Source organism: Ovis aries, chromosome 15 (genome assembly GCF_016772045.2).
Source record: "Ovis aries strain OAR_USU_Benz2616 breed Rambouillet chromosome 15, ARS-UI_Ramb_v3.0, whole genome shotgun sequence".
Lineage (NCBI taxonomy): Eukaryota > Metazoa > Chordata > Mammalia > Artiodactyla > Bovidae > Ovis > Ovis aries.
This window is the reverse complement of record NC_056068.1, coordinates 52069524-52087721: the sequence shown is the minus strand read 5'-3', so window position 1 is coordinate 52087721 and position 18198 is coordinate 52069524. Positions and strand designations below refer to the sequence as shown.

The 18198-nt window shown below is 38.3% G+C and overlaps 1 protein-coding gene across 6 annotated transcripts in view; it reads right to left on the bottom strand.

The window, feature by feature from the left end:
- Window positions 1-18198, bottom strand: part of PAAF1 (proteasomal ATPase associated factor 1) — a 40751-nt gene that overhangs the window by 13552 nt on the left and 9001 nt on the right. For all 6 annotated transcript variants that reach the window (XM_042232749.1, XM_042232750.1, XM_012096025.4 and 3 more), the window contains 3 exons: window positions 10561-10659; window positions 9793-9943; window positions 1865-2059 (listed from right to left, as the gene is read on the bottom strand). In XM_042232749.1, the coding sequence (XP_042088683.1) occupies window positions 1865-2059; window positions 9793-9943; window positions 10561-10659 (445 nt within the window). The remainder of the gene's footprint in view (window positions 1-1864; window positions 2060-9792; window positions 9944-10560; window positions 10660-18198) is intronic.

The following is an 18198-nucleotide window of genomic DNA, read 5'->3' as shown; positions in this document are numbered from 1 at the left end:
CAGTATTCTTGCCTGGAAAATCCCTTGGCCAGAGGAGCCTGGTGGGCTACAGTCTACAGGGTGGCGAAGAGTTGGACACGACTGAAGCAACTTAGCACACACACATTCCATGGCTACTCAGTTCCTGTCTCTTGGATTTCCTTTCACAATCCATTAATTCCCAAAGAGGGGCCAGGCTGGTAGTCATAACAGTTTTAGTTCTTGGACCATAGTGCATCTATATGGGAAGTTTAAGAGAATGAGAATACTGTCTATAATGATCGGCAAAATTAACCCAAACATATAGAGGAATACTTAGAGTAGTTTTATTCATAATTGCCCAAACTTGGAAACAACTAAGATATCCTTCAGTATATGAATGGATGAATTAACTGAGGTACATTCAGACAATGGAATACTGTTCAATGCTTAAAAGAAATGAGCTATCAAGGTACAAAAAGACCCAGAGGAACCTTAAATGCATATTACTAAGTGAAAGAAGCCAATCTGAAAAGGCTACATAGTTTATGACTTCAAAATTCTGGAAAAGGCAACACTATGAAGACAAAAAAAATATCAGTGGTTGCCAAGGGTTATAGGAGAGAAAGGAACAAAGTGGTGGAGCAAAGACAATTTTTCAGATAGTGAAATTTCTGCATGGTACTATAATGACAGATACATGACATTGTACATTTGTCCAAACCCACAGAATATACAACATCAAGAGTGAATCCCAATGTCAACCTTGAACTTTGAGTGTTAATGATGTATCAGTATAGGTCTATCAACGTGACAAATTTACCACTCTGTGGGGGATGCCAATAATAAGGAAGGGTGTGCCTTTGTGGGGGCAGAGGGTATACTAGAACTCTGTACTTTCTGCTCAATTTTATGTGGATCTAACTGCTCTAGAGAAAGCAATGGCAACCCACTCCAGTACTCTTGCCTGGAGAATCCCATGGACGGAGGAGCCTGGTAGGCTGCAGTCCATGGGGTCGCTGAGAGTCGGACACAACTGAGCGACTTCACTTTCACGTTTCACTTTCATGAATTGGAGAAGGAAATGGCAACCCACTCCAGTGTTCTTGCCTGGAGAAGCCCAGGGATGGGGGAGCCTGGTGTGCTACCCTCTATGGGGTCGCACAGAGTCGGCCATGACTGAAGTGACGCAGCAGCAGCAGCAGCAACTGCTCTAGAGGCAGAGATACTGGGAGGAAAAACAGTCCTGTTTCCATCAGAGAAGCAAATATGTTATAATCATAGGAAAATTAGAAAAGAACACAAGTTGCCTTATTAGGATCTTTATCATTCTGACTCACCAAAACTATCATTCTACTCACCTATTTCCCCTTATGAAGCTTACACCAACTTTTGGCCCAGCCAAGCGTACCTTTACCCAATGGATAATTTTACCTCCGTACTGTTTTTTAATGTGAACTGACTACCTCTACTCCTGCCCTAGGTCTCATTCTCCCATCTTTCCCAGTTCAACTTGAATCCATCCTGCAAGGTTCAAGTCAACTTCTTTTGTGACTCCTTTCTCATCTATACTAACCTAAAATACTCTCTCCTTAAAAAAAAAAAAAAAAACTATTATATTTGCATTCAGTGAATCATTATTTTAGCTAAAACTGCACTGATCTCTGTTTTACAGGCATTAGCCTCAACCGTTAAATTAAACTGTATTTACTCAAATGTAGTAACCATGACATATACTTCCTTTGTAAATTCAAAGCAACACAAACGTAGTAGATATGCAATAAATATTAGTCACGATGAAAACAGAAATACCTACAGAGCAGGAGAGGAGGAGGAAGAAAAGGAGAAACTAAGGCAAACACTGAAGGAACCTAAAGAAACAATTCATATACTGTCATCAACTCACTGGGCATCTGCTCAGGGGAGCCGAGGTTTATCGAGTTGTCAGCAGCACCCACAGCCACTCCATTGATGGAAGAACCACAGTCTGCAAGGACTCCCAGGCAGGCTGAGCGCCCACAATCCCAAAGTCGTGCTGTCCCATCGCGAGAACCAGATACCACATTCTTTCCCCGATCAACAATGGCTGTATCCAGGATACCTGGCGAGAGAAAAAAGAAAAGACTGTAAGAAGGAGCAGACAGTAAAGGAATTAAAGGGCAGAGTACATGCATGGATCTGCATAAATGACTATTTCTTTACAAATGAGTACTGGATATGTACTACATGCTGGGTACTTTCAACAGAATCCCTGTTTCCCAATAGTTCAAAGACTAGCTATGAGAAACAGACATGGAAAAAGGAGCTTTGGATTTAATTTTTAGTGGCATGTTCTAGAACCGTGGTTTTCCAGGGTTTTTTTTGGTTTTGGCTTCAAAACATGTTTTTTAAAAACAAAAGTTAAGAAGTCATTTTAGGCAGTTCAGTATGAAAATTACTGTCTTAAAAGCTCCTGCTGCTTCCATTGAGAAGTAATTGAAAGGGTTAGTCTCTCTTCAAAAAAAAAGAATGTGACTTCTCATCTGGCCAAGATCAAATAGCTCCATTCCTCCCAGGTCCTTCCCTTAAAACTGAAAAAACCTGGACATAAGACAACAAGCAAGCTCAGTTGAAAGATGTAAGAAGGCAGTTCACCTAGGGACCCCAGGACTTGAAGAACAACAGGGAAATGAGTTTCCCTGCATTTCCTTACTGCCTCCCATATATCCTAGACAGGACACTGCTGAAGCCTCTAACATAGAACTGATTTTTTTTTTTAAAGGCACACATTAATAATAATAGCAAAAAATAAAAACCAAACAACTCCAAGGAAAGTCTGTCGCTTCTAGGTAGAAGACTGAGAAAAGGGTGGCCTAACAGAATAGAAAACATTTTGGCAATATCCATCTTCCTCAAACAGCCAAAGAAAAACTGCTACCTCCCCCGCTTAGAGTTTCACTGGGGCTGAACAGGAAGTGATCTTCTATCCCACCCCTGCAAAGAAGCAGGAGACAGAACTCCAATTTTCCCCACCCAGCAATGCTGAGCAGGTCCAACAGGGTACTGTCAGTGCGGAACTGAGCCTCTACTCTCACCCATGGGGAAAAGAAGTCATCTTTCCTGAGGGAGCAGGAAGTAACACTCCACTATCCCCACACCTCCCTTGGTGTCAGTCCACAGGGAACAGATCTTACAGGCCCAAGGGGAGGCAAGGAAGTGGTGTAAAGTTGAGGTGATGCAAGCTGGTGCCCCACTTTCACCAGGAAGGCATCAGCACAGTCAAAGGGAAGCTGAGCTTCTACCTCACCTGTTTGCAAAGAGATAGTGTGAGCCAATGCTCCACTTTTGCCAGAGTAGTGTTATTACAGGAACCCAGCAGGAAGCTGCGTATATACACCTCCTGGGCCCTTGCATCATACCGTGACAGGGGACTGCCTGCTAAAAGAGATCAAACAAGATCCAGAGTGTTATAAGATCCAAAATGTCCACAGATTTTATAATTTTCAAAGCCCTTGTTACCTGTTATCTATTTGCTATGATCCCTGGCCTCAGGAGCACATAGCATAAAAAGGTAGAGACAGTCATGGACATAAAGAGCTACAATTCAGGGACACGTGTGGTAACACAGGACTGCGGAGTAGAAAGGGAATCTGACCCTATGGTGATATAGGCAGGGCTGATACTTGCTTTATTAAAACCCATGTAATTATCCTATTATAGGTGCCCAATAAACACTTGCAGGTTGAGTGATAAGTACCTGACCAAAGGTTACTGAAGTAAACACATGCTCTTTGGCTTGTTCCTATTTCTCTCAAGATGAGACAACTTCAGATATACAAACCTTGACAAAAACTCAACATAATGCACAAGAGATGGATGACCCATGTGGTTAACAAAAGGCCTCAAGTCCTACTGGAAATTTTACTCTGAAAGCCTTTTCCAGAAAAAGATGTATTAAAAAAAATGCCACAAATTGAAAAAGTAGCCAGTCTGGGGGCTGTTTGAGAAAATATGATTAGAGACAACTCAGGTAGGACCTAAGTCACAGGGTAAGTTTCCAAATATATCCAATTTAAAATAAAAATTAATGTAAGAATTAAAGATTTTAAAATTTAAAAAATAAAAAAAAAAAAAAATGAAAAAAAAAAAAAAGAGTCAGGGGAAAAAGCAAAAAAAAAAATAAATAAATAAATAAAAATAAAAATTAAATACAACCTATGTAGCTGGTTATAGTTGTTGAAAAAATAAAATCCAATCCTCATAATTATATATCAATTGGATAAGGGCCAAATAGATAAGCTTTTAAAAGTAGCCTTTCCCTCAGAAGTAGATTGAAGGAGGCAACATGTCTTATTGCTTTTTTACAGTTATTTATAACATATTTTGTCATTGTATAGTACCTTAACTTTAGAAAATTCACCTTTCCACTCTTTTTCCATAACACAGCATTCTAGCTAGAAAAGGATTTTAAACTTTTTAACAATCATGAAGAATCACCAATAGGAACAAAAGGAAGGGCCTTCAGCTCTTCCCAAGAAATCAAAGATTTATATCCTTATTGGAAAGTTCCAACCATTATTTAAAAATACTGAGTTCCATGGAAGTGATACAAACTTTAAAGAGAAAATAGTTATGAAAAATATGTACCCAAGGAGGATGCTACTGTGGCTAGGGAGCTGTGAATGGTATAACTGTGTACAAATTTCAACTAATACTCAGTAAAGAGGTTGGAGGTTTTCCCTTTTTATGAAAAGCAGAGTGGAAAACTATCACCCCCTCTCTAATAAAATGTCACAACATAGGGGCATCTAGTGTGGGTTTCTTCACTCTTAGGTGGGACGAATAAAAGAAAGAGAAGCCTTATAGGAGCAGGAATCTGGGAGGAATGACTTTAAGAAAAAGCTATAAAAGGAGTAGGAATGCCTTTGTAAGAGGAGAAGCCACACTTAACGACGTAACAGAGCTACCAAGGCTTTAGTTATCAAACCAGTCTTCAACATATAAACCAAGAAGAAAAAAAACTGCATTCAAGAAAAGATTCAGCTGATTGACATATAAACATCCTAGCCAAAGTCTGGGAAATAAGATTAAACTATGCCTGAATAAATAAATAAATGAATAAATAAATAAGAAGAGGTGGCAAGAATACACAGAAGAACTGTACAAAAAAGATCTTCATGACCAAGATAATCACGATGGCATGATCATTCACCTAGAGCCAGACATCCTGGAATGTGAAGTCAAGTGGGCCTGAGAAAGCATCACTACGAACAAAACTAGTGGAGGTAATAGAATTCCAGTTGACCTATTTCAAATTCTGAAAGATGATGCTGTGAAAGTGCTGCACTCAATATGCCAGCAAATTTGGAAAACTCAGCAGTGGCCACAGGACTGGAAAAGGTCAGTTTTCATTCCAATCTCAAAGAAAGGCAATGCCAAAGAATGCTCAAACTACCGCACAATTGCACTCATCTCACACGCTAGTAAAGTAATGCTCAAAATTCTCCAAGCCAGGCTTCAGCAATATGTGAACCATGAACTTCCAGATGTTCAAGCTGGTTTTAGCAAAGGCAGAGGAACCAGAGATCAAATTGCCAATATCCTGTGGATCACTGAAAAAGCAAGAGAGTTCCAGAGAAACATCTATTTCTGCTTTATTGACTCGGCCAAAGCCTTTGACTGTGTGGATCACAATAAACTGTGGAAAATTCTGAAAGAGATGGGAATACAGACCACCTGACCTGCCTCTTGAGAAACGTATATGCAGGTCAGGAAGCAACAGTTAGAACTGGACATGGAACAACAGACTGGTTCCAAATAGGAAAAGGAGTACGTCAAGGCTGTATACTGTCACCCTGCTTATTTAACTTCTATGCAGAGTACATCATGAGAAACGCCACAAGAAGCACAAGCTGGAATCAAGATTGCTGGGAGAAATATCAATAACTTCAGATATGCAGATGATACCACCTATATGGCAGAAAATGAAGAGGAACTAAAAGCCTCTTGACGAAAGTGAAAGAGGAGAGTGAAAAAGTAGGCTTAAAGCTCAACATTCAGAAAATGAAGATCACGGCATCTGGTCCCATCACCTCATGGGAAATATATGGGGAAACAGTAGAAACAGTGGCTGACTTTATTTTTCTGGGCTCCAAAAGCACTGTAGATGGTGATTGCAGCCATGAAATTAAAAGATGCTTATTCCTTGGAAGGAAAGTAATGACCAACCTAGACAGCATATTCAAAAACAGAGACATTACTTTGCCAGCAAAGGTCCATCTAGTCAAGGCTATGGTTTTTCTAGTGGTCATGTATGGATGTGAGAATTGGACTATAAAGAAAGCTGAGCACCGAAGAATTGGTGCTTTTGAACTATGATGTTGGAGAAGACTCTTGAGAGTCCCTTGGACTGCAAGGAGATCCAACCAGTCCATTCTAAAGGAGATCAGACCTGGGTGTTCTTTGGAAGGACTGATGCTGAAGCTGAAACTCCAATTCTTTGGCCAACTGATGCGAAGAGTTAACTCACTGGAAAAGATTCTGATGCTGGGAGGGATTGGGGGCAGGAGGCGAAGGGAAAGACAGAGGATGAGATGGTTGGATGGCACCACTGACTCGATGGACATGAGTCTGAGCGAACTCCGGGAGTTGGTGATGGACAGGGAGGCCTGGCGTTCTGCGATTCATGGGGTCGCACTGAGCAACTGAACTGAACTGAATAAATATTAGTAAAAAACAGGGCAAATTTCATATTTCTATACAGGTTTCTAACAAGTTTAATCAATTCAGTTCTCAGAAAATAAGGAGTCTTCAAGCATCTTCTATTACTTGGAGGCAGCATATCCTATTTCAAAGAAAGTATATTAGAGTTTGAAAAGAATGGCCCAAGTGCTGAAAATGTAACTTGATTTCTGAAATGTAAGTATCTTTCCTACATTTGTAAGCAAAAAACCTCAAATAATCAACTGAAATGGTGCTTCATTTGTTCTCAATATTTTCAAAGATTATGAAAGATCTGGTGCTTACTACAAAAAATTAAAACTATGAATATATATATATATCCAAATTCAGCAACCTTAATTAAATGGCCTGGGCAAGTAAAAAACTTCAGACTGATTAAAGCACACTTTAGAGCTACTTAGGAAATTCATACATTACAAACAGAACACTACTTTTAGTTTATTTTTTCATTAGAAAAATTTAGAAACACACAAAAATCTTACCTCTGCTTGTTAATTAAATAATGAATACACTAATCCTTTAATTACATATAAAATATGTATCCAAAAGTATTAGAAAAGACCAATTACATAACAACTAAGATAAAAAATATCTATTTTTCTGTTAGAAATAACAATTTCTGCTTTTCACAGTTGACAAGCATGTTACAACATCACAAGGTTCAACTTGCCTGGCAGAGTTTAAAGTGCAGTGTTACATTTTTAATGAACAACAATAATAATATTCACTGTGCATTTATTTTATACCAGGGATTATGCTAAATCGCTTATATGCACCATCTCTTTTAATACTACTATACCCATTTTACACATGAGGAAGTAAAGACTCAGAAAAGTTAAGCAACTTTAAAAGGCTTCACAGGCTACGATGTGGAAGAATTAAGATTTAAACCAAGATTTGTATGTCTCCAAATCCTAAGCTTAACCACTCTACTATACTGCCTCCCTTACTATCATGTTTCCATATACTAGAAGTAATACAGAGTCAGACATGACTGAAGTGACTTAGCAGCAGCAGAAGCAATAAACAAGCCAGGGACTTAAGCTAACAAAGATTATCCTTTATAGCAGATCTTTATACAAAGCTGCTCTATTAGTGTCCTAATGATTCTTTGCAGTAAGCATCAGGTGATGTTCAGTCAAGTCTTCCTTTTATATCTTGCTTGCCAAACTTACCTAGGCAATAAAAGACCATGTTCACTTTTTGATACTATCTTCTGCTTTTCTTATTTAGTCACCAGTTGTGAAGCTACCAAAGATCACAAATGCAGGTAATAATTCTTCTGTTTTTTACATGGTAATCTCAGAACTAGAAAGACTGTAGAAAAGGAGTCACACAGAGCAATTTGGAAGTCAACTGGGTAAAAACAATGACCCACACATGCTGCTAAATTACTGGAGATTAATCTTGATTTTGGCTCCAGACTTTTTAAGAACTGGTGGTGGTGGTTTGTTTAGTTGCTAAGTAGTGTCCGACTCTTGGCTACTCCCTGGACTATAGACTGCCAGGGTCCTCCGTCCATGGGATTCTCCAGGCAAGAATACTGGAGTGGGTTGCCATTTCCTTCTCCAGGAGATCTTTCCAACTCAGGAATCGAACCCAGGTCTTCTGCATTACAGGCAGATTCTTTACCAACTGAGCTATGAGGGAAGCACTTTTTAAGAATGGGCAAGCCCAAACCAGTCAGCTAAACAGAACTAACTGGAGAGGAGTATTCAAGACCTGACAGACATTAGCCTGGATCTGACTAACTTATGCAATTTCCCCTAAAAGTTTATTTCTGTTCAATCTAAAAAAAAAAAAAAACCAACAAAAAAAAACTCTCAAGGAAAAAGAGTCAGGGTTGTTATACTCTAGAGAAGCCTCCACCCCAAAACTTTTCTCTTAAAAGAATGGAACAATTATACGAATAAAAGCTTAATTTATCAGTGAACACTCTCTATAGTTCACTTTGAGCGACATGCATGGATTCTTAAGGAGAACTGGGAGGCTTAGGAGTCATGTGGAGGGCACAGTCCATAACTGCAGTAATCCAAAGGTATTCTGAAGTTGAGCGTGCACTGATGCTGGACATACATCTTGTTAAGTTCAACACGCAGGGCCATGCCTTGTTTCACTGGAAAGCTGCCCCGTGCCTCACATCGTCACGGTGGCCAGATCTGAGGTGAATCCCTTAGTGTTCCTCAAGACTCCCCAACTGTGCAGGCCACTTTGATGCTTCAGACCTGTCAGTTCTTTGGCCTGAATGTGAGGAAAGCTCTAAATATCCCTTCTATTCCCTCTCCACACCCATGTACTTGAGTCTAAGAAGAAAATTCATTTATTTGCCAAGGTTAACATATGTGTTTGCTAGATGATCTATATGTAATCTGACAAACCATTATAAAGAAAAATATTAAAACTTAAAAAAATCAACACACAAGTTATTTATAATATAGTCAGATACACAAGGCAAAAACACTACATTAAATACCAAAGTATAGGGTGATATATAACAAATTCTCAAATGGGTGGTGAAGATGATGTGTATTATGGTCCCAAACGAGGGATCAAGGTAAGAAATTACTGGAGGATGTTTTTACAGTTTCAAAAATATCCAAACCCATAAAAATTAGAATGACATATTTATCACTTTTTTTTAAACATTCCTAATTAAGGATAAAATGTCTAAATATCTTTTTTCCCAACAAACCAACCAATCATTTAAAGAGGGAAGATGTTCTCACTGTATCTCTACAATCTGATATCAGCAGGTTAGGACCAAGGTCTGACTCGTGTCTGGTGAGGCAGCCATTTGCAACCCAGCTTTAATCTCAACTCAGTGGGCACAGCTCTTTCTTTTCTCCCAGCACACAGAAGATGATCTCCTGTGGTGGCTCTTTTTATCTTATCAATTGTGGAAAATAACTATCTATGTAGGGCAGTTAGTTCTAGATAGCAATAACAAAACTGGGTAAGAAAGGAATTTTTAATCCCTGGGGAAATACCACTTCACTTAAATAGCCAGTTATATAAATTATTTCTGTTTTTGTGGATTACTAGATTCTATCTTTTTGGTGCTTCATTTCTGGGGATCTAATTACAGAAGCCTTTAGGAAAAATCACTCTTCATACCTCCTTTGTGACCTTTGAAGGTTACCACACAGCTAGCATCTTCAGCTGACCATATCTTCAGCTGGGCATCCATTCCCCCACTCAGAACCACAAGGCCTGATGGGAAAAACCTGCAACAATTCACATCAAACACATGTCCTTCCAATACTCTCTGGAAAAACAAAAGAGAATTCCATGCTAGTTCTCTTGTCCATCCCTTGATGTCCTCTTACCTCCCATATCCCTGGTCCCTTAAATGATACATCTACATGCTGGATTTTAAGACAAAAGAGATCCAAAGAATCTGTTTAGTTCATCTGTCTACCAGGTAATGTTCTAGGAGCTGTTGGCTCCCTTTCCTGGACTTTGGCTGCAGATGTTGTGAATTTGATCTCCAGAGCTCTCGCAACTATCCATAAATCTATTTCTACACATAAGGAGCTGAGGAGGTTTGAGGGCTCTTTTACTTACAATCCTCTGTACAGGTTGAGAGGCTCAGCCATACAGTCAGTGTAACAGCCTATGTACTCTGTCTTAGAAATGTATCACTGAAGGCAGTTCATATCAAGGTACCATCCAGACATTCACTAGCCGGGCTCTCCCACCGTTTCAGCCCCAATTTGTTCTGGCAAATCATCAAACTTGAGCCTGGTTCTCATATTAACAAGTGGAAGAATAAAGACCAATCAAAGTGTAGTGTTCCTACATTTTCAGAATGGGCCACTCTTCTTCCCATGGCCCAGTCTAAGGTTTCTCAGACCACCCTAAAAGTGTATCCAAAGCCTTTACTCTGAGCTCTCCATTGGAAGCCTGCCAGATCTTCATGCTTCCATCAGTGCCAGAAGACACACCAAGGCCTCCTCCGCTGGAAATGTCCAGGCATGTTATCTGTTCAAAAGACAAAACCAGTGTTGTAACCAGTGTTACAAATAATGAAATGCTCTTCTTTCCTTGAAATGTTATAAACCTCTCTCAGTTAACACTCCTCTAAGACTTCTTCAAGCCTGTGCTTCCCAATCCAAAGAACATGTATTTCATATGAAGGCTGAGTTATCATCGCTGATCTCCCAAAAAGGCTAGAGCCAAAACATTTTATTTCTCAAAACAAAAAGATATTCTTGTAGTCATATATAACCTCCTGCAGCTTATATAACTGTAAAGTCCCTTATTCCCATATCATTTCCATAGTTTCCACCTTTTGCTATGTTACTTTAAAATTAAGATACCTCTCCTGATTCTTGGGAACCCACTTACACAAAAGACAGACTTCCAAGATGCACCAGAAGGATTCAAGGAAAAGCAAAGATGCTTCCATTCACTACTTCACACTGCCTCTGTAAAACCTTAATTGTGTTTGTGTATTTCAGAACAAGTAACAGGAAATTCAAATTGCCAACACCGAATGCATCATCGAAAAAGCAAGAGTTCCAGAGAAACATCTATTTCTGCTTTATTGACTAAGCAAAGCCTTTGACTGTGTGGATCACAGGAAACTGAGGAAAATTCTGAAACAGATGGGAATACAGACCACCTGACCTGCCTCTTCAGAAATCTGTATGCAGGTCAGGAAGCAACAGTTAGAACTGGACATGGAACAACAGACTGGTTCCAAATAGGAAAAGGAGTACGTCAAGGCTGTATATTGTCACCCTGCTTATTTAACTTCTATGCAGAGTACATCATGAGAAACGCTGGGCTGGAAGAAGCACAAGCTGGAATCAAGATTGCTGGGAGAAATATCAATAACTTCAGATATGCAGATGATACCACCCATATGGCAGAAAATGAAGAGGAACTAAAAGCCTCTTGATGCAAGTGAAAGAGGAGAGTGAAAAAGTAGGCTTAAAGCTCAACATTCAGGAAACGAATATCACGGCATCCGGTCCCATCACTTCATGGCAGATAGATGGGGAAACAGTGGAAATAGTGGCTGGCTTTATTTTTCTGGGCTCCAAAATCACTGCAGATGGTGACTGCAGCCATGAAATTAAAAGACGCTTACTCCTTGGAAGGAAAGTTATGACCAACCTAGACAGCATATTCAAAAGCAGAGACATTACTTTGCCAGCAAGGGTCCGTCTAGTCAAGGCTATGGTTTTTCCAGTGGTCATGTATGGATGTGAGAGTTGGACGGTGAAGAAAGCAGAGCACCGAAGAATTGATGCTTTTGAACTATGGTGTTAGAGAAGACTCTTGAGAGTCCCTTGGACTGCAAGGAGATCCAACCAGTTCATCCTAAAGGAGATCGGTCCTGGGTGTTCATTGGAAGGACCGATGTTGAAGATGAAACTCCAATACTTTGGCCACCTGATGCAGACAGGTGACTCATTTGAAAAGACCCTGATGCTGGGAAAGATTGAGGGCAGGAGGTGAAGGGAACGACAGAGGATGAGATGGTTGGACTCCAGAAGTTGGTAATGGACAGGGAGGCCTGGTGTGCTGCAGTTCATGGGGTCGCAAGGAGTCAGACACGACTGAGAGACTGAACTGAACAGAAAATTCTAAGATTCCCTTATGCAATTTCAGTATTAGGAATCACTTCCTGAATAAGCCATGATTAGAATGCCAAGTCTTTTTCATATACATGCATATGTAGTATCCCCTTTATATTAAAAAAAACCCAGCTGTAAATATTCCAGAAATGTAAGACTGAGATATATAATTGCAGCCATATTCCCAGCAACTATGATTCTCACATGACCTAAATTATTTTTTAAAAAGTAGGAATTTTGGCTTTAGTTATTCAACTTTCCAGTTTACATTTCTATGCCAATTAAGCCATAATGAATAGGTGTGGCAAAACTAAAGGGATTATATAGGTCAGCTCTATCACTAAGATTTTCTCTTCTTTATTTTGATTCCTCAATAAAAGGACTGTTAACTTAATTGTAGTTCCAATTTAAGGATTATGACAACAATTAACATTTATATCACGATTCATCACTTATAAAACATTTTCAAATACACTGAATCATTTGATCTTCATAATAATCCCATTCTGCCCCTAGCTTCTCATTGGTGGATTCTGCTTTCACACTCATGTCTAGGAGACATTTCTCAGACCTTTCTTCTCCCACCGCTACCACCCTAATCCTTGGCCTGACAATGACTAGCAGTACTGTCAATTTCAACTCTGTTCTGGCTTCCCAACTACATGATGAGCTTTATAAGTGTCAGAACCATGTCCAGCACCACCTTCTTACACAAATCATAGGCTATGTACATAGTAACTATTCAACAAATACCTAATCCCAGTTTGGGAATAAGGATGAAGCACCTCATCAACAGATAAGAAAGTAAAGCCATCTGACCTATATCAAGGAGACCAACTACTGTCCCCATTCACAGGGTCTCAGAAACAAAACATATTTAACACTTTCCTACTCACCCTGAAATCAATTTAATCCCTAAAGTAACACAGCAAAACATCTTTCCTGACTCATGTGGCATCTATCTTTGGCTTTATAAAAGACACCTGAAATTTAACCTGTCCAAACAGAACCCTTTTTTTCCCCTGAAAGTGAAAGTCACTCAGTTGTGTCTGACTCTTTGCAACCCCATGGACTATACAGTCCATGGAATTCTCCAAGCCAGAATACTGGAGTGGGTAGCCTTTCCCTTCTCCAGGGGATCTTCCCAACCCTGGGATCGAACCCAGGTCTCCCGCATTGTGGCAGCTGAGCTACAAGGGAAGCCCTCTGCTTCCTACCAATACAACTACTTGTCCCCCACTTAGTAAATGACCCCAGAATTTACCCAATTCTCAGGCCAAATCTTTAGGATTATCCCAACTCCTCATTTTCTCTCTCTCATATCCAAGTCATTGACAAATCCTATCTGGTCCCACACCCTAGAATATAGGCTCTACACCACCATTCTATTCATTGCTATAGCTCCAGTGCCCAGAAGAGTATCTGGAATACAGTAGGTGATTAGTAAATGGGTGAACCACCTAATAATGAGTTCAAATAAGAGAAAGAGAGTAAGAAATAGAATAAAAGAACAATTAATGTGTGTGTGTTTTTAAATGACCTATTCCACAAAAGGTAAGCAGTTCTCCGAACACCTGAAGGAGTTCACCACTTCTTCCCCTCGAGGTCTTCAGTTCTATATTTATATATTACAGTGGGTGTCAACAAAGAGCAATTTGTTTCTAGAGGGACATGCTGCTACTGCTAAGTCACTTCAGTCGTGTCCGACTCTGTGTGACCCCATAGACAGCAGCCCACCAGGCTCCCCCGTCCCTGGGATTCTCCAGGCAAGAACATTGGAGTGGGTTGCCATTTCCTTCTCCAGTGCATGAAAGTGAAAGGTGAAAGGGAAGTCGCTCAGTCGTATCCAACTCTTAGTGACCCCATGGATTGCAGCCTTCCAGGCTCCTCTGTCCATAGGATTTTCCAGGCAAGAGTACTGGAGTGGGGTGCCATTGCCTTCTCCAGGGGGACATGTGGTGATGCATAAACACTTTTAGTTGTCACAACCGGGGGCGCTATCTAATTGACCACTTGTAGGCCAGGGATGCTGCTAAACATCCTACAGTGCACAGAATAGCCTCCTATGAAAAAGAATTATCTAGCTTAAAATGTCAATACTGCCAAGGTTGAGAAACTCTGACATACTGTTTGGTACCCTCTCAGTTAATAAACTCTCCCTGGAGGGGATGGGGATATTATGTTATCATCTCAGTTATAGATCTTTGAGGCCCTAGTTCCTCGACCTAAAAGATAATTAAGTCTGAACCATCCATTTCTTCCAAAGTGATAGTACACTGAAAAGTAGATTATAGATCATACCAGCTGTCTCCTTCCTCCAAATTTTTATTAAAGGAGGAAAGAGAATTAACATTTACTGAACAGCTATTATATGCCAAATATGTAACAGACACTATTCTCATATAATCCACTCAAAAATCTTTTAAGCATTAGTAAGAAATCAGATGAGAAACCTGAGGTTTAAGAGGTAGTTAAGTAACTTCCCTAAAGTGACAGAGCAGAGCCAGGATACAAACCTAAGTCAGAGTCTAAAGTTAAACATCTATTCCTTAGTTACAGGAAAAGAACAGACAGATCAAAGGAGCAATTATAAATACTAGATATAGATGACAATTCACGTCCCTGAGATAAAGGATGGATTATTTTGTAGTACTGGAACATGCTAATCATTTCAAAAAGAATTATTACAAACACTGTAAATCAGATATACTTCAATAAAATAATTTTAAAAAATTAAATTAGACCCCTACTTCAAATCAAGTAACAGAAATAAAGTTTGAAATGTAAAAAATAAAACATAAAAATTCAAAAATTATCATATTTATAATTGTATTTAACAAACACTATTTATATTGTGTTTGCCAGGTTCCAGGCCCAATTATAATTGCTTCAATCCTCACAACAACCCTAAGAGATAAATACTTTTACTCCCACTTTAGCACAGGAAGGTTAAACAACTGGCCTGAGGTCACACAGTTAAAGTGGCAGAACCGAAATTCAAATCCAGGGGATCAAATCCAATGAGCCTGACTCTAAAGTCCCTGCTCTTACCCATTACACTGTGTAATTTAAAGTGTGTGTGTGTGTGCGCGTGTGTGTGTATATATATATATAAAATCACAGACTACCCTAAGCAGGATCCCAAAGGCAGTCATCATAAATTGATAGGTTTTATTATCTAGAAAATTAAATATTTTATATGTCAAGATACTATAAACAAATAACAATAAATGATAAACTAGAAAAAAGCTATCTGCAAAATACACGGCAAAAGGTCAATACTCTAAATATAAGAAGAGTTCTTATCAATAAAGAAAAAAATTCACACTTAGAAAAATGGGCAAATGACATGAAGAATGGTCAATAAATATATGAAAAAGTGGTTAATTTATAATTAATCAAAGGAAATATAAATTAAAATAGCAATGAAACATCACCCCTCAATGGTAAAACTTTAAAAAATTTGAATAGCCAGCATTAGCAGAGAATGTCAAGTCAGACTGGCACAAAAGCGATAAAAGTAAAAAAAGTCTTTTTAGGCAATTGATAGGGCCCAGTTGTAGGTCAATCAGTCAGAAAATTCAGTACAAGTAGAAAATAATAAAAAAGGATATAAAAATGCCCCTATATTTTATTTTAACTCAAATACTAATCTTTTCATGAGTCCACTAATTACTATAAAGACTTGACTTTCTTGTAAAAAACTATAACCAAACGGTACACAACTTCTAGTTTCTTGAAAGCAAAGCAAATCTTTAGTCACACTTACAAAGCAATCTAAGAGCAAAAATTTATCCAGGGTTTTTTAAAGAAATCTTTTCCCTCATACTGTACTACATTTATTTTGTCCAAACTACCAAAATAGCAGGTTTAAAAAAACTCTTCTTGGGACTTCCTGGCAGTCTAGTGATTAGGACTCTACTCCAGGGGGCACAGGTTCAGTCCCCAGTTGAAGAACTAAGATTTTGCACGCTGTGTGATATAGCCAAAAAAAATCCTCTTCTGTATCAAGTCTCTATAAAGCAATCGAACTGAGTTTCCAAAGACACAGTCACTCTGCCTTTCACACTTATATTTCACTGGCTTAACATATTTAATTAACATAATTTCAAAAACAGTACAACAGACATTGTAACTGACCCTTGGTAAGCATTCAACTTAACTGGTAGCGTCAGCATGCAAACCTCAAAGACCTTACAAGCTGCAAATGTGCTGTGAGCATGAATCAGAATGGTTTACAAAGGAAATGCACTGCGACAGTTGACTCAATAAATCAGTTAAGTGGAAGCCAGGTAGAGCATACCAAAAGCCTTATGATGTACATTCCCTGTGACTCAACAACTCTACTTTTATAAATGTACTCTAGTTTTTTCTTACCTTTGTGAGTAAAGGGTTAGCTATAAGTATATCATCAAAACTATGAAGTCAGAAAATTAGAAATACATGAATGCCCAGTAATATAAGATGAGAAAAATAAATTATAGTAAAGCCATACAGTGGAATACTATGTGACTCTTAAAATAATACACATAAAGTAAACAAAGAATGATGTACACAATAAGAAATAAAAAATAACTTATGAAACAGCATGTACTATATGGTAAAATATTTAAAGAAAAAAGATTGGATCAAGGAAAATAATGATATGGAAAGTATGGTGCTGGCACATATCAAGCAATCAATAAATGTTAGCTATTACAAATATGATTATTATTAATTTTACTTTTAAAAACTGAGCTATAGTTAATAGACAATATTAGAAAGTTACAGGTATACAAAATAGTGATTCACAATATTTTAAAGGTTATATTCCACTTACAGTTATAAAAATACTGACTATAGTCCCTGTGTTGTACAATATGTTCTTGTAGCTTATGTATTTTATACATAATAATTTGAACCTCTTAATTCCCTACCCCTATCTTGGCCCTCCTCACTTCCCTCCCCCTATTTATATCCATTAGTTTCTTAATCTGCGAGTTTGTTTCCTTTTTGTTATATTCACTAGTTTGTTTTATTTTTCAGATTCCACATCATATAGTATTTGTCTTTTTCTGTTTAACATATTTCACTTAGCATATCCTCCAAGTCCATCCATGTTGTTGTAAGTGGCAAAATCACTGATTATTATTAGTAAGTGCCATATAACAAAAGCTCACGTTATCTTTATATTATAGAAATGAATGATTTTCACTTTCTTTTGTATCTCCTAAATTTTGATCACTAAATATATATTTGTTTCACAATAGGGTAAAAACAGCTATTTTTGAAAATGTATCACACAATAAGAAACAGTAGGCTTTAATATAATCCTTCATTTCTGCTTCCAAAAAGCCTATGGTACTAGAAAGGGCTTTATCACAAAAATCTCTGAAAATTATCCCTCAATATGCTGTTCTTGGAATTTTGAGAAAATGCCTCTTTCTATAGGCAAAGGGAGAGAAATATGAGCAGTAGCAAATTACTCAAACATCAAGTACTATCATCATTATCCAAAAGTAGGTAAGTAGCACTAAAGCATACGTAAGAAAATTTCAAAAAAAAAATTTTTTTTCACACAATTCCTCTCTTTAAGATTACCAGTAATTTGAATGTATCGCTGTGAACTATAGTTTTGCCCAGGTATGCGCCCAGGAGTGGGACTGGTGGATTATATTGTAATTCTACATTTCGTTTTCTAAGGAACCTCCACACTGTTTTCCATAGTGGCTATACTAACTTACATTCCCACCAACAGTGTATGAGGATTCCCTTTAATAATAATAATAATAATAAAAATTATCAGTGAGTGGATTTGTACATTTATTCTAAGGACCCAACTACCAGTTTTGCCAAACATATTGCACTTTATCGGCTGTGTTATAACACAAAGTAAATGAAAACCACATTAATTATTAATATGTTTATAGCACTAGACAAGCAGATAAAACGAAAA